Source organism: Pogonomyrmex barbatus, unplaced genomic scaffold, assembly GCF_055798465.1.
Source record: "Pogonomyrmex barbatus isolate J1 unplaced genomic scaffold, ASM5579846v1 scaffold1, whole genome shotgun sequence".
Classification (NCBI taxonomy): Eukaryota; Metazoa; Arthropoda; class Insecta; order Hymenoptera; family Formicidae; genus Pogonomyrmex; species Pogonomyrmex barbatus.
Genome location: NW_028297098.1, coordinates 21,703,714 through 21,720,492, shown reverse-complemented (window position 1 = coordinate 21,720,492; position 16,779 = coordinate 21,703,714). Strand labels below are relative to the sequence as shown.

Genomic DNA, 16,779 nt, shown 5'->3' with positions numbered 1-16,779 from the left:
TCTAATGAAATGTCATAACCGGTGAACACTAAGTAACGTGTCGAGGCGAAAATAATCGCTCTGGCTTTGTGGCTTCCGGAACACTTGACGTATATTAAGATTAAAAGGACAATAATTCACATGCGTAAGGATAGTCTAAGAAATTAATTATGCTTAACGTTGGAAATATCTTTTTAGTTAGACATTTAAAAGTTACTTAGAACGCAATTCAGCCATTTCACGAGAAAATCTAAATAGTTTCAAAATTTTTTGAGAAATTTTTACCGGGTTAACGATTTTTTTAAATTCTTTTTTTAATGTCCATTCTTATTCTTTTCTCATCTAGCGTCTAGAGATGCTGAAGTGGACGGTTTCGAGATCGTTGTCGACAACCAGTTCGACACCCCACGGTCCGCCCACTTTGAACAAGCCTGCTCGCCGGCCATTTCGGGATTTATCTAACACACCGCCGACGTCTGCTAGCTGTCGAACTAGGCAGGTATCTGCACAGAATGTATCGAACACGTCCAGAACAACGCCGGCTCGGAGGAGAAGATGCAGGAGTAACGGAACTGACTTGAGGACGTATTTTCAGGTAACAGTAAGTTCAACTTTTCTTTTCTTTTTATAGCAATATATGATATAATAAATAATTAAGCATCGTGATATAAATAAAACACTTGAAAAAATACTTCTGATGTAATAATAAAATAATAATAAAGGCTGTGATTGAAATAAATTTTTGATTATACACGTCCAAAAAATTCGTCCAAAAACGTATCCCTCGGTGCATTTTTTAGGCGACGAAACCACATCTGAGATCAAGTAAACGCCAGTCCGTGTCACAAGGAACGGAGAATTCCCCAGTGTCTGAGAGCTTCTATCAAAGCACACCGAGAGTGGACACCGACATCGGACCGCTCATGTATTATCCACCCGGTAGCAAGTGCTCGACCGCTCTGACCCTACCGACAGATCCTACACTCTTCATGAACAGTTGCACCAAAAATTTCCAGAGCGACAACGAGCTACCGCAGAATGTCGTCAATGAGGCGCGAGCGAATTTGCAATCCCATGTTTCCGATTTCTTTCAACAAATCTCGATGGCGACCAGTCCCGAAGACGTGATGGAGGCGGGCTCCATGCCTTTGGGTGAAAAGACCAAGAACGCCTATTCTCAGAACGTTGAGCAGAAGGCAAAAATAGTGAGAACGCCATACTTGCCAAAGCTAGCGAAAATCACGAAGATCCATGCACGATGTCGAACGCCTTATCATACTAAACTTGCTCAAGCAATTAGTCCTTTCAAGCCGAAGATTGCTCAAGGACACACGCCACTCGTCGGAAAATTGTCAAGTCTTACTATAGATCAAGATTTGCCGAAGTATGAAAATATGGACAACACTGTGACGGAAGTGCTTCACAGGTAAGAATGATAATAATTAAAAAAATAATTTAATAATAAAAATAAAATAATTAGAAAAGAGCAAACGTGATTTATTTATTCCTGCTGTTTTACTTTTATTAGTTTTGACTGACATAAATTAATCTTAACGTATAAAATTAATGTATAAAATATACATTTAAGAAATTATGTGTATATTTGTTAATATAAATAACAAAAAGATAAAATTTGCTACAACATAAATTTTCCAAATTAAAAATCACATATGTTCAGAGAGCAGGAAGTCAATTTTGGAAGTAAAACGGTAGCGGAAATTCTCTTGGGTGATGCTGAGGAAAGAAATAAAATTCTGGAGGCGTCGTGCGAAAAACGATCAGATTCAAAGATGACAAATCATACGTACGAGACTATCGCGGAGGTGATAGAGGAAGAATCGCCGGCGCGCAACGACAGCTCCATTTCGTCGGTCAGTCAACTCCTGGAGGATCCCTCACCGGTGTCTTGGGCTTTCACGTCACCTTTGAACGATCTTGAGGGTGAGTTCACGCTGAAGAGGCAACGTGGCATTCGCCGGAAACGTCCGCGAAAGGATGGCGACAAAGAGGTGGACGGCAAACGTGCCAAGAGGAGTCCTTCAATTAAGGAGAATCAAGTCACTCTGATCGAAGCCGTCAATCCAAATGTGAAGAAGCTAGCGTTAGAAACAGATCTTGATTTGACCTTGGATGAAAAGCACATGCCGGCCACGAAGGTGTCTTTCTACAGCATTGAAGATCGTAAGGAGGAGGACATTAGCAGGAAGACCAGTTCATGGGATCTCGACAGCCCGAAGTCATCCATGATGGATGATTTGCATAGCTCGAAATCATTCGTCACTTCTATGTCGACAACTCCGGAGGTCCCCTTGGTCGCGACTGTCAGGAGATGTTTGAAGTTCAGTCCCGAGGGTGAAACGCCAACGAGATCCAATTGTCGCGGATCGATCGAAATCGAGTGCTCTCTCGTGGCGGAACATATACACGTTCGAGGTAAATTTATATTTGTATTACATATTAATTATGGTAACGAAGTGAAGAACAGAAAATGTAAGAGAAAATATGAATATATGCACATAATTACCTCAAAAGAAAAAAGATATAAGTATTAAATTTGTCTATTAACACTGGATCAGATATATATATATATATATATATATATATATATATAGATATATATATATATATATATATATATATTAATACCAAATTGGTATTACAAAATTTTTGAGAAACAATGAAATAATGAAGCTAATAACTTTGCACAATATTCATTTAATAAAATTATTCTTGCAATTTTTATTGCAATCACCAAACATTATTTCATATGTTTTTTCGAATAAATTTTTTACATTTTTCTGGGAGAAAACGTTTGTTATTCTTTAATTTCATTTGGTTATGGGGTAACTTGCTACCCTCGCACACTCCTGAAATTTCGCGGCCACGAGACATGCGCTAGTTGCGTGTCTCGAGAGGGGGTGCTTCGAGGGCGCTCGGCACCCCGCACTCGGCATCGTACTGTGCCAGTAACCTACAGACCCTCCCGGCAATTTGATTCCGGTTAGTAAGCCCAACGACATTAATCATCGTTGCGTTGCCTGCGTGTCAACAGTTACGATCTTTTCTTATACTCGATGACGAGTCTCATTCTGCCGGCTTGTTTTCCCAATCGTTCTTGCCGCGTTTGGAATGAAACGCATCGCATTCGGTCGATGCGCCGTTCGCTGACGCGTTTCGCGGTCGTCTCGCAGAATCGGTTAATCGTCCTCGATTGGTCCCGAGAGATTCGTTTCCCGTGGCACCGCAGTTTCCCGGTCGTCCTTCATCACTCAGAAATTCCCGCTTAATTTTTATATAAGAGAGTGAGGCGAACTTGAATATAATGTCGACACGATTTATTCCCGAAAATCCCGCTCGTATTTCTTACACCACGTTATTCTTTTTAAATATTACTTCTACGGATGATATAACGAATTTCAGCAAGAAGAAGAATATCTACTTGAAGAAGGAGAATTATTTGTAGAAACTAGAATAGTGCTGTGTACGTGTGTGTATTTTTTTTCTTTTCAACAAGTTCACTCTATTCGTCGATTTGCTAGACGTTTGAGATTATTTAAAACGTGATACTATGGTGCGTAGTAATCGCCGAAAAGTAGATCGCGCAATGCGAATCCTCGGCACGGATGGAGCCAGTGGCGAATGCCGCATCGGTCGGACGTCCTCGCGCAAGTAGTGAGTGCCGCGGTACAGTCGGCCGTAAGAGTGAGCTCGGAGCGTCGATTCTCCGGGATTCCTCCTGTCCGCAGTGCCGTCGCACAATGCAAAATTTGCCACAATGCATAAAGGAACAAATACATTTGACTTGATTGCATAAAAATATTTTGCTTAGACAATTAAATTTAAATAGATTAAAAGTCCGACAGTGGAGAAAGGAATTTCAGAGAAGTATATCCACAAAAAAGGGAAAAGTTGTGAGCACATACAAAATGAAGATAAATTGTTTTTTTTTGTTAAACGAGGAAAAAAGCAGTTTTGATGTTTTAAGATAATGAAATAATAATAATTAAATTTAATTATTTTTCTCTCTGTATTCTTTACCTATATATGCATATCTCAAAATAAAAATTAAAAATTAACAAAGATGTTAGAAATGTTAGTCAAAATTGCATAAATTTTTATTTATTATAATATTTGTTTGAATGTTCTCAAAACTAATGAAATAATTATATAATAGCCATTAAATAAATATACGAAGTTAGAGATGTTACATTTATATTTACAACTAAACAAAATATTTTTATTATTTTAAATTGGATAAATTATGTATTACTGTTTTAATAGTCTTTAAAATATTAAATGTATTCTTATACTGCTGTTATAAACTCGTAGAAACAACAATGAGTTGTAAATATTAAATAATCGCGAAGTAGTATAATTGCGGCAAATTAAAACAAACACATCTAGATTGTATGTAGCGAAACTTACGAGAACAAAGGCAACTGGCCACAAAACACATTCCATGTACCGCGAAGTTTATTGCTGTACGTGTTAAAGTGCTACATATCTTAAAAATCTCTTCTTGATCTTTCTAAAGGTCTTTCTTTAGAGAAACATAACAATAACTTCACAGATATATAATTAAAAGCCTGACGTTATTATAATGCGTTATAATGTTGATTATTGACAACAAAAGTAATCGGTTGGAAATAATAAAAAGAAGTTTAATTATTCTCGGTATTCCTATTCGATTCATTTTCTTATTCATTATGCCTTTCAGTTCCGTTCTACCGCCGATAAAACCTAGGTGGGTAGACGGAATGTGAAGATGAAGTGAAAATGAAGTAGGGCAAAGGTCGTAACAACCTACTGATCCTTTTCATTACATTATCGGATACTCCCTCCTTTCGTGCAAACATAAATCAAATGAATCTTTAAAAGCAATCACAAAATATGGCTATAAATATGGCTGAAAACTACAATTCTCCAACATCTTTTATCTTTCGTTAGTTATTAAAAAGAATCTTTTGTCATTGTATTAATAAAAAAGATATCAAAATGTTATACTATAAATCTTGTACTACGAATGATACAATGTTCTATTAAATTCAGAATTTATCTAATGAAAACTTTTTACTATATTCACTCAGAGCTTTTTACTGTGTTATATTTTGAAAGTAGTTGATTATTAAAAGCGAAACGAAAAATGAAAGAAAGAATTCCAAGATTATCTTATTTTTTAAAAATCGCATAAACGTAGGTCTATTATTTTTCGTAATTATTATCACCTTATGTTATTGGTATATATACCACTGATTGTGACGGGAAAGTTCTTTTAAACAAAAACGTACGTAATCCATTTCTCGAATGAATGTAAAATAAAAAATACTCACTTTTCAAAATGAATACGATATAACAAAACTCTATCTGTCCTTTTCTCTTTCTTCTTTTACATTCTCAAAATACATTCCCGATTTTCGTAATGTTCGCAGTAATAAGGTGCAAGGATCTGAGACGGGCGTACGAAGGACCGGTGCACGCATACGTAAAGGCAAGTCTGAAAAATATCAGTGGCGAGGGAGTTGTCAAGAGAACCGCAGTTCATCGCGCCACGCCGAATCCGGTGTTCCGCGAGACTCTTATACTCCCCTGCCCGGCATACAACAGTCACTGCACCGGTCACAGGCCCACGTCCCTGGACATCGCCGTCTGGCACCGGGATCGTCGTGCAAGGTGAGCATGCTCCGCGGAGACGAGAAAACGAGAGAGAGAGAGAGAGAGAGAGAGAGAGAGAGAGAGAGAGAGAGAGAGAGAGAGAGAGAGAGAGAGAGAAAGAGAGGGCGGAGGGGGGGGGGGGAGAAGAGAGGAGAGGAGGCTTACGATACTAGAGGGTGCAAGAAGATACTGACGCAGAGTTAAGTTCGTAAATCTCAGGAGGTCGCGGTGAACGCGTTCAGATTTCAAGCAAATCTGACGCCTCGTTGTCTGAAAATTTATTTATTAAGACAAGTGCCTCGGCTTTGTTACGGTAAGATTAATTATGCAATTTTCTCAGAGAATCCGTATATATATATATATATGAAAGATAATTCATGACAAAAAATATTGAAGAAATTAAATATAAATGGCAATGATATAATTCACTTTTTGAAGGATTAAAAAAAAATAAATTTGATGTAGAAACGATTACATTAAAAACAGATTGTAAAGCTTCTTAGAGAGATAAAGAAGACTGTGTTGTCTATTAGTTCTTTAATTAATTTCCAAATCTTTAATTTTATCACTTATAATAAACTTGTAGATTTTCTTTGTTAACTTTTAATTATGTAAAGATAAGTATATTTACGTGATATTCTTACGGTACAGTTTCTTTGGAGAGCATAAAAGGCGAGAACTAATAGATTCAACACGAATTCTAGAACAAGTTTACAGTTGGAAAACAGGTTGCCGCGATAAGGCTTGTACTGTTTTGCCTGTTCAATTAGTAATAGTCAGAGCAAGAGGGAGAAATGTGGAAGTTAATCTCGGCCGGCGAATCAGCCCTGATTTAATTCGTTCTGATAAAACCTCGTAAACGATATGTCGTTAACTTACAGGAGGCTTAACAAGCACGTGATGCCTCGTGTACGAGATAGTAATCTTTCGACGTACGCCAGGGCAATACGACGTGAGAAAACCCCGTGAAATTCGTAAAAGCGGACACGAAACTGTCTGTGGAATTTATATTAGTGGAGCAGCGAATTTATCTATCGTATCTCACGTATTCCTATTTTTTTTTTTATATTACTCGTGTCATGTGTTTCTATATAAATCTAGTTATACCCATCGGGTCAATCATTTATCCGACGTTACGTTTATTTTTACGCGTGTACGATGTCGTATGCTTTGCAAGAAAGCGCGTTTCTCCTCATTCGATATTCGATCGATGATCGAATATCCTTTTGTCTCGACCTTGGCTTGTTTATTCTTCGGAATGTCCGATCAAAGCAGTCAACCTAATTTTAAGCTGTTCCGAGAATTTCTCATATCGGAAAAATGTCCGCGAAGAAGTTACATTTTCACAAAGATAATACGGATATTATCCAAACGTTTATGTACGATTCGAATCCTTTTAATTTAAATTATAATCATAATTATGCATACATATTTATTTATTTATTATTTGTTTTATAATCAAATTTCTTTCGTACATTTTATAGTTTTAATACTTTCATGCCTAAAGAGATTTCTTAAGAAAATCTTTGTGTGTATATATTTATATAAATAAGTCAAAATCGAAACCTTTTATCCCAAACTTCTGTATTTTATTAAATTGCTCATCATATTTAATATCTCTTAAATATTGCGCATGTAAATTATCACTGTTACCAAATCTTGTTTATGAGAAGTCTAGAATTTTCATATAGAGCGCTCCCATACTTAACTATATACTTATGCTTTATATTCAATATATTGGGCTTTTTAATAAATTAAGGTAAGATCTGAAAGATTTTCAGCGATGCAGGAAATTACGCAATTCCAAACCGCGTGTCTTTTCGGTCGATGGTCCGTCCGAATATCTAAACTATTGTAATTTCTAGGGGCATTCGAGAGAGAGAAGGTTTCCCCTTTTGTGCGGTAGGAGGGGAATCGATTCCCCCGGATCATGCGCACCACGTTTACCACGTGCATTTCTCACCCCTTTCATCCCCCCTTCTTTCTCTCTCTCTCTCTCTCTCTCTCTCTCTCTATATATATATATATATATATATATATATATATATATATATATATATATATTTGCGTACAGTACGCGAGACATTACGGTCACGTTGTATATACACCACACTCCTCGGGGATAGACGGTACTTGTATACAGCGTGTATATGTACTACAAGCGTGTCCACGTATTTTGCGGCCTTACTCCGGACGACGGAAATTTATTATGCGTGTTTCCCTTTCCGGCTGTTTCAGACGTAGCGAGTTGCTGGGCTGCATGACTCTTCCCCTGCCTCTGTCCCAGGATAAGGTATATATACATATATATATATATATATCAATAAACTATATAAAATTATGAAACTTCGGGTACATATATTCGAGTATACATATCCGAGATGTGTTCGATCGAGAAACGTCCATTCTCGATTCGCTTCGAGTGTACATCACATATTATAGAGTCATATCTAGACGTCTACTAAAGTTCGTAGCTGTATTAATTCTCAACGTCTCCGAAACACACACATTTCTTGCTATAAATTATTAAAAAAAAAAAACTCACGTTTCCCTAGAGGAGGAGGAGGGTAAGTATATCAAAATGTTAAATATTCAGGTGAAAGACTCTCGAATTGAGACGTCTTGCCGATTTATTTCAAGTATATTACAGCAACGAATGTGTCTAGACGTCTACTAAAGTTTGCTATATTAATCCTTGAATATTGTAGTAGCGTCTGGAAAGTTTTTTTGCTATAAATCATTGAAAAACTCACAAAGAAAAAGTAAATACATAAAAAAACTTGAAGCTTATTTTAGATATTCGCGCGATTAAAATTTCTTAGTCTCAGCTGTTTTTAAGTCTTAGTCTCTGCTGTTCTAAATCTCAAAAAGATGAGAATACGCATACATTACATAATAATAGATTATTAAAAAATTTATAATTTATAAAAATAGTTAAAAAGTTTGTAATAGTTAAAAAATTTAATATTTTTCCCACTTTGTGTAAACTTCGTAATTTAATCTTTTTTATTCATTGAAGTATAACGGCTTGCATGTACAATATCAATGACTTGAAATAATGTAAGTGGATTATCTGCCTTGATCATAAATATTTTATATATATATATATATATATATATATATATATATATATATATATTATTTGAATAATATCCTAAATACATTTACTTTACAACAAATTTTCTATTATTTTTTATTATATTCTCTTATATTACAGATTTGATATATTTTAATATGACAATAAAAACTATCGCCAAATTGTAACTCAACTTCTATTGGAATTATATTTAAAAATAACAATTATTTCAATTAGCTTAAATTGAATTTTCGTCGAATCTATCGAAATTTATTTCTTAATTCGTCAATTTTCTTTTGAAAAATCGAAACTATTAATTTTTTACAGCAAAAATTTAATGAAGCATAATTTCCAGTTTTTTCAAATGCGACAATTATTACAATTTTTAGTTTCTTGTATCAATAAAGTATAAATTAAGAGGGAGAGAATTTGCAGGAAGCGACATGGCACCCTCTGGAAGCCGGATCCGTCCGAAATACGAGCACCCCTTTCGCGGGTGTACCTCAAGACTGCGTCGTGTCATCGCCATTATCCAAGGATGGCGAGCCAGATAATAACAACTCAGGAACGGACGATCTCATGTATCTGAGGCATTTGGAACTAGAACCGGTCGATCCGCTTACAGGCCTACCTTTACACCCGGGTTTCACTGCGAGGGGCGGTAGAACGCCGTGTACCATCACGAGAAGACTGCTAAGGCAAACTTCGGTCAATCAAGTGCGTTTATCTTAGTTTTAAATCAAAGTATAGGTAGTACCGAAAATTACCGAGTTAGTCAAATATTTCATTACTTCCTTCTATAAATATATGCGATCATAAAACGATTCAATACGTAATAAGAAACAATATGAATAATTTTAGTGTTTGTCCTACTGATATGATTACGAAAACTAATTTCGCTACCCAAACATTTTTATTATTTATCTGTTAGATCCCATGGGGATTCTCGCTGTCGTGGGGCAGACCACCACGAGTGGAGCGCGTGGATCCGGGAAGTCCAGCGGAACGCTCCGGCTTGCGGCCGGGTGATCATGTGGTCTTTGTAGAGACGACGAACGTCGTGACAAAACCGCGAGACGAAATTCTGGGCCTCATCCAGGCCGCCACGAATCAGCTGGTGCTAGAGGTATATCGCAAAGGCGGTGCTCATTCCGGCCCCCATCACAGGCCCAGCTCGGTGAACGCGACTCTTCAACATTCCTCCGCTGTCGGCCTCAACGTTCAGCACTCAGTCACGTTCAACGCCGAGGTCGGTACCGGCGTCCTCGTGTGAACGTTACCCGTGTGTAGCGGTATATGTATATGTATATTCATCGATACCTTGATTACGAAGAAAACGTTGCGTGAACGACAATACATGAAAAGTGACATTATATCTATCAATTATTCAAGATGTAATATGAAACGATCCGCTTTTTGCGTCGTATATGTATGTCGGTTCCTTCTGAACGAAATATTTGCGCGATTGAAATTAAACTCTGGAGAAAGTGTAAATTTTAACTGTTTGTGATTTAAATGGATATCTCAAAATTAATTAAAATCTCTGTAGGCAAAAAGTGACTTACTAAACTCGAAATAGTATCATATAAAGTTACATTATTACTATAGTTACCACAAATAGTACTATCTGATTCAAGGTATCGACTAATATATAATTATAATGCAGTGAAGAGTACCGTTACTAGTGTCAATTTACGTCCGTCATTGAAGCATAATTACATGGATCGTAAATTAATCAAAGATTGAAAGTGTGTTAAAAGAGCTCCCCATTTTAACAAAATAATCGATTAGGTAGAAAAATGCGTCAAATGTTTAATTGCAACATGAAAAAACAATATTATAGAAATATGTAATTTTTCAATTATCTTTAACATCATAAAAAAATATATATTTCTTAATTACTATTATTATGTTGAATTGCATCATCTCTAAGTGTTAATGCTACTTCACAAAACTATAAACTTGCAGACGTGTCTGATAATACCTTTTGATATCATGAGTATCGTTACAGTTTTATAAATCTTATTTCAATTCGAAAGATGTGTGATAATTGATATCACTCGAATAATACTGTAAGATTTAATTCTACAAACTCGCTTTTATGATTGCTATTAATTACTCCGGAGAGCACGATATTTGATAAATATATATGGTCGACGATCGCTTTGTAAAATTCTGAATGTTGTTATTTTTCGGCTATATTTGTAAATCGGAAAAGTGACAAATTTTAACGCTAAATTAGAAATTACAACATATTTAGAATTGTCGAAAAATTTTATATTTTTATGAGGACTTATCATTATAGCGGGAATATATGCGAATTTGTTAGACGCGTCATTAGCGTGCGTTATTTAGAGCTTATTTTTTTTTGTTTTCGTCACAAGAAGAGCGCGAACGGCGTGTCACACACCTCTGTACATTGTTTTTTCATCTCTTTACTTTCTTTATACTTGTAGCGGAGCGTGTAGTGTATAGCGCGCGTGTCTCTCACGTGAGAGATGCCGTTTAAGTTATGATGCGGTTATGTTTTGTACCTTGCTCTTTTTTGTTGCCAACAAGTTTTGTTTCCAACCATGCGTTCTGTTCATTTATTACATCCCTGCCACCTTGATCCTGTGACATTAATTCATCATATATATTCTTATAAGTTTGAATTATTTTTGCTTTAAAAGAAAATAATTTCTCATCGATTTTACAAGATATTTCTTACCTCGTTAAGTTTCTTTTGAAAGAGATTTAAGATTTAAAAAATTACGTATTTATCAAAATTATTCTAGATACTTCATCATAACAATCGTAAAAAGTATTTTTATTATTTTTATATTTTTATATATAAACGTTACCTATGATACGAATGTTAATTAAAAAAAAAATCTCATAATGTCATGTTAAGCAATCATAATTAAGTGCTATTTTCTTCTATTTTTTTATTCATTATTATTGCGAGCTTCGTTTGAAATAACAAAATGCGAGATTACCGCGAAAGTAGACGCTTATTTGAATATTATTTCAATTCCGTATAAAAAAGCCGTCCAAAATCTTGTCGCGACTTATTCAAACAGGTCTTTCCGAACTTGGCGCCTGACGCGCCACCCGAAGAGGAATTAGCTGTACGTGAGACCAGATATTGGGGCGTTTTAAAGAGTGGTCACACGCGCTTCATGGTCCCGTTATGCGAACGACGTGATGTCCTGTCGGCGGCAGACTACCTGATCCTCTTTCAGAACTTGGATGAACTGCTCAAACTGTCCGAGGAGATCAGGGACGAAGGCGGCGGTGTCGACAGCTATCTCTATAGAGTTCCTAAAATCACAGCTGCCTACCGAAGATACCTCAGTGGCCTACAACGTGCCTGTTGTCTGTTGGTCGCTCTCAGACGGAATACGGCCTTCGCCAAGCTGGTCTGCGAACCCGCTGTACCCCACAAACGGCGCCCTGATCTCACCGGGGTGCTGCTTCTACCCTTAGAACACTACAGGTTGGCACGATTACGCTAATCGATTGTGTTCTCTTCTCCTAAAGAGGCCTATTTCGCTTTTTTTCATCATTTTTTCACTGGATAACCCGTGTCTTATAATTAGCGCAAAACAAAATTCGATTAAATCAAAGCGATATATCGAGATCAAGATATACATGTATTTTTGAAAGCTATTATTAATAGAATAAAAGTATGTAGAAGTTGGAGGATATAGAAAATTATAATTTATTTAATTAGAGAATTTATATATTTTAATATAGATTTTTTTAAGTTAAACGAGTAAACTCTTGTTACCCTATTCAGAATTTCTTGTACTTTCAATAATCGTCAATTTTTATACAAGCATGTTCTTCTAATAAATATTCGTATTTAAAGATAAATATTAAAATTATTAAAAAGTTATCAGAATATTTTTATGCTGCGTAATTTTCTCATCTTGTGTGCTATTAAAAAGTATTAATATTAAATCTTCAGTTAAAATTTGAATAGTCTACTAAAGTTTCAAAGTTGTTCTGCTTCTAATGAAAGCTTCTAATGTAAAAGTAATTTCTTGTAATTTCTCGGCGCTTGTAGTATTGGAAAAGCGAAAACCGTACCGTTTTCGTAGTAAATTCGTGTTTGCAGAGAGATGACGAGATTGTTGGGCCAGGCGTCACCGCGAAATTGTCAACAAGCGAGAGACTTGGCCCAGGGTTATAGAGAAGCTACGGCTAACGCGGGTGTCATGGAGCCCCCGCGAGACACCGGAAGACCCTTATTGAGTTTGCAGGAGGTGGAATCTCGATTGGTATTCGCGAGATGCAAGCCCTTTACCTTAGCAATGCCGGGAAGACGATGGTGAGGCTTTAAAGCGTTCTTCCTGACTTTTCGAGAATTTCATGTCAGAGACAATGTCGTGTGTACTAACTTCATGTAAAAGTGAAATTTAATTTTTAGAAAAATCATATTTTGCCTGTTTTTATAAAGAATAATAATTCATCAATTCAACAATTCAATTACATTTGCTTATTTGCTCGATTATTATTTAATTATTTCGTGATTTTCGTGAAATTAAATTAATTTATTTGGCTAGAAGTGATCACTTTTAGTTACAAAACGTACGATTATTAAAAAAAAAAAATCAAATTTGCTTTAGGCTGTTCGGCGGAGCTCTTGCTAAAGTTGAAGGTCGAGCGCGACTGCAACCATCCTGGGCGCTACTGCTGACCGATCTTCTGGTGTTCGCGCGGGTATCGCGGGACCGTGTGCTCTTCGTCACCGAGGAACCTCTGCGATTGTCCAGCATCGCCGAGGCGTGCTTCACCGTGCGAAAGAGACCGACGGAATTTCGGCTGCAGGTCGCTATAAACCCGAACGGCAGCGCGGACAATGGTCACACCGAGACGATAAACAGCGGCGGTTGCAGTCCCCACAGTCGACCCAGAAGACGCGTTCTTATTCTTCGCGCGCCGACAGCGGAGCTAAAGGCCGTCTGGCATAATCTCCTTCAACGGCAAATGTGAGTGACGGGCACGACAGAAAAAAACACGCGTGTGCACCTCGCGGAATATTTTGTCGGAAATCGGGACGTAAGCGAAGAAATCGCACGGACGGGCCAAGTATAACAGTATTCATAAGCGCCAATTTTCATTGCGTTCTAGCATCTATGTGAATACAGGCTGTGGTTTGGGCTCGTCGGATCAGGACAGCCCTGAAGAGAATCTGGTGGCTAGCAGCAATTTCGCCACCACCAGAGAGTCCACGGAAAGCTCGCAGGTCAGTGAAAAATAGCGGCAGATATCACTCGAAACTAGTCCAACGTACATCTAATGTACATATTCATTTCTTCAAAAAAAAAAAAAAAAAAAAAAAAAAATTAATATTCATGTAATATCGCGAAGAGCGAGATGAAGAAATGGGATTAAATTGGGGAACTGAAATCGTCTTAGCATCTTCGAGCGTCTAATTTTTTCAAACTTTCGAAATCGATGTCCGAATGTAATAGATCGCGAGAGAACCTCAGCAACCTGACGAAGAGGAAAAAGAATCGCATTCTGGCGAAAGCCTGGAAACGATCCTAAAAGACTCCCGAGAGAACAATCATCTAGCGCAATGGGTGCGCAATTCGCATCAAATTCCTCCTCCGGATCACGAGGGCTCCTTCGAAGAGTGGACGGCTGAGGAATTGGCGGCCAGAACTCCTCGAGAGAGCAACAGCCGGTCTACCAGCCAGGACACCGCAACGGAGGAAGTCACCACGGCAAATTCTGACGTGGAGCAACAGAGCACCGCGTCGAGTGCAAGTCTGAGTACCGTGAAATCGAACAGCGTAACGCGAAAAAATGGCAGTCATATATCCTCAAAGGAGAACTCGATGAGCTCCATCAGTATCTGCCGAAGGTGTCACAGGTATTTATTTTGACACGCAATTAGATCTGAATATTGATTAAATATTTTTTAAAACTTTCCAATGTTTAATATATATACCAAAATATTTGAAATCAAATTTGATCCTATAATAAACATATTTTTATAAAAAGAAAATACTTTTTTTCGTCTTTAATTTATTACTTATCTATATTTGTTGTAAGAAACAAGGCTAAATATATATATTATGAAAAAATACAAGATCCAAAAAGTGTTAATTTTGACAAGTGATTATAATAATAGTTTATAATCATCTATTATAGATCGGGTTGTCCTACGCCACCGTTGCAGAGGGATCCGTTTTCTCCATTACCTCCAAAGATCTCGGTTCTTCCACCGACTCCCGATCTCTGTACGAGACACAGATTGCGAAATGGATTGCATGATAGTCCAGGACGTAATAGTCCTAGTTACACGCCTGCGGATGGCAACACCGAGGATGGCAGCGAGGATGATCTTGATTGTGATGGAGAACCTCCTTACAGGTATTATAAATTATCAAATCTTATTAAAGTTGACTTTTTTAATTGAAAATAACAGAATAAAAAATGAATTAGTCAAATTTGCTTAATTGTAAACATCTAGCTGATATTTAGATTTGTTGAAACTTTCAAATTCATTAGGATTAACTTAATGATTACTTAAATAAAAATTGGTAGTCTTCGTAAATCATCGAGAAGAACAAAATTTTTCACTCACTCAAATAAACAATATTTAAAGCGATTTTTTTTTTGTTTGTAACAATTCATTCTCGAGCAGAGCTTTGAGAAGATTCGGTACAATGAGCAGTCTGGATCAAGATGACGAGCTGGACGAGCAGGGGGACGACGATAATCGAGACTCAGAATCGCCGCCATCCGGTTTGAGAGCGTGGACCGCTCGAGCGAGTAGCTACGTTGTCAGCAAGATGGTTTTGCTGGAACAACTTAGCGAAGGTGTCGGTGGTTACCTTCTTCAACCGCCGGTACCCCCAGAACGAACCGAGTTCTCGTTGGATCCAAACGATGAAGAGGGTACCACGTCCGGGGCGACTTCCGGCGATGATATATGGGGCACGCCAACTTCCGGCGGACCGGACGATGAAAGCTTCACCGCCAACTCGGTAATGATGCTTGTAATTACAATACGCGATATGTTGTTCGAAAGCAAGCAGCTAAAGCTTAGAAGCACAATGAACCAAATCCCAAAGTTGAGAGGAATTTTTTATCGCGTATCAAGTGGTCACAAGCAGATTCTCAACAATTTCTTACACCTATATTTTAGGAAATGAAGATTACAAAGTTATAAATAATTACAAAAAGCTGTGAGCTATTTTTTAAATATAAAAAGCTTCAAAATAAATTTGTTAATTCATAGAGAATATGCATTATAAATTATAATTATATAAATTATGAAATGCATAAACGAATAACGATTGCTTGATACGTATCATCATTTTCATATAAGCTTGCTTGGAAAATAACGTCTAGTTTTGAAGCATTAATTCACTTAAATTGCACTAAACGTAAAAATTATAATCACATTTGCTTTGAAAACCAATTAGTACCATTAGAATTTAATGCACAGTATAGTATAATTCGACGAAATCCTTGCAATAGTATCGTTCCGAAGTAATGGCTTGTACTCATCGCTGAAATTTTTCGTTAAATATGACTGCCTCATTTGAAATTAGATAAAACTGTAAAATTAGATGGCTGAATTTAACGCTGAACGCTGGGGAATGGATTATATCGTTATTTATTTAAAATCAGGATTTCCCTCATCCTCGATATAGACGTACGTGATGCGGGAATGCCGCGTTAAAGAACAGGATAGAATAAGCTTCGCACTGCTTGCCTGCATGACGACGCTTGCCTTCTGTTTTTCTTTTTGCAAAGAATCACTAGCCCGAGCTGTGCCTGACTTCCCTAGCCGCCGCCGAACGGCTGCAGCAGCAGCGGTGGTGCGGCGAGCGCTGGTACCATCGGTGAGGACAATTACGGCCTAAATCTATCAGCGGAGGACGACGCCGATCAGGAATCGGAGAACGAGGATTGCTCGTTGCCGGAGCTGAGCATGGATCAGTTGCTGGGCGGTAGTGGTAGTCTGGGTTCGCTGCGTTGCTTCCTGGGCAGGAGGCGGCTGGAGCCGCTGCCGGAGGAGGAGGATTCGCCTGGCAGCGGCAAGCACCAGGTCGGATGGTGGTGAC

At 37.5% G+C, this 16,779-nt stretch overlaps 1 protein-coding gene across 3 annotated transcripts; it reads left to right on the top strand.

Annotated features, from left to right (window-relative positions):
• The first annotated feature begins 319 nt into the window (after positions 1 to 319).
• PsGEF (Protostome-specific GEF) lies at positions 320 to 16,778 on the top strand. Of its 3 annotated transcripts, none has more exons than XM_089071095.1 (15): positions 320 to 574; positions 780 to 1,405; positions 1,658 to 2,412; positions 5,409 to 5,649; positions 7,870 to 7,924; positions 9,143 to 9,424; positions 9,639 to 9,956; positions 11,770 to 12,185; positions 12,810 to 13,022; positions 13,321 to 13,683; positions 13,826 to 13,940; positions 14,170 to 14,573; positions 14,855 to 15,076; positions 15,351 to 15,693; positions 16,503 to 16,778. In XM_089071095.1, exons 1-15 carry the CDS (start codon positions 335 to 337, stop codon positions 16,776 to 16,778), a joined length of 4,869 nt encoding a protein of 1,622 aa, XP_088927221.1. In that variant the 5' UTR covers positions 320 to 334. The 3 variants fall into 3 exon arrangements, with proteins under 3 accessions (XP_088927221.1, XP_088927214.1, XP_088927223.1); XM_089071088.1 differs by having other exon boundaries at positions 320 to 580; XM_089071097.1 differs by having other exon boundaries at positions 320 to 580; positions 16,469 to 16,645.
• Position 16,779: the final 1 nt, after the last annotated feature.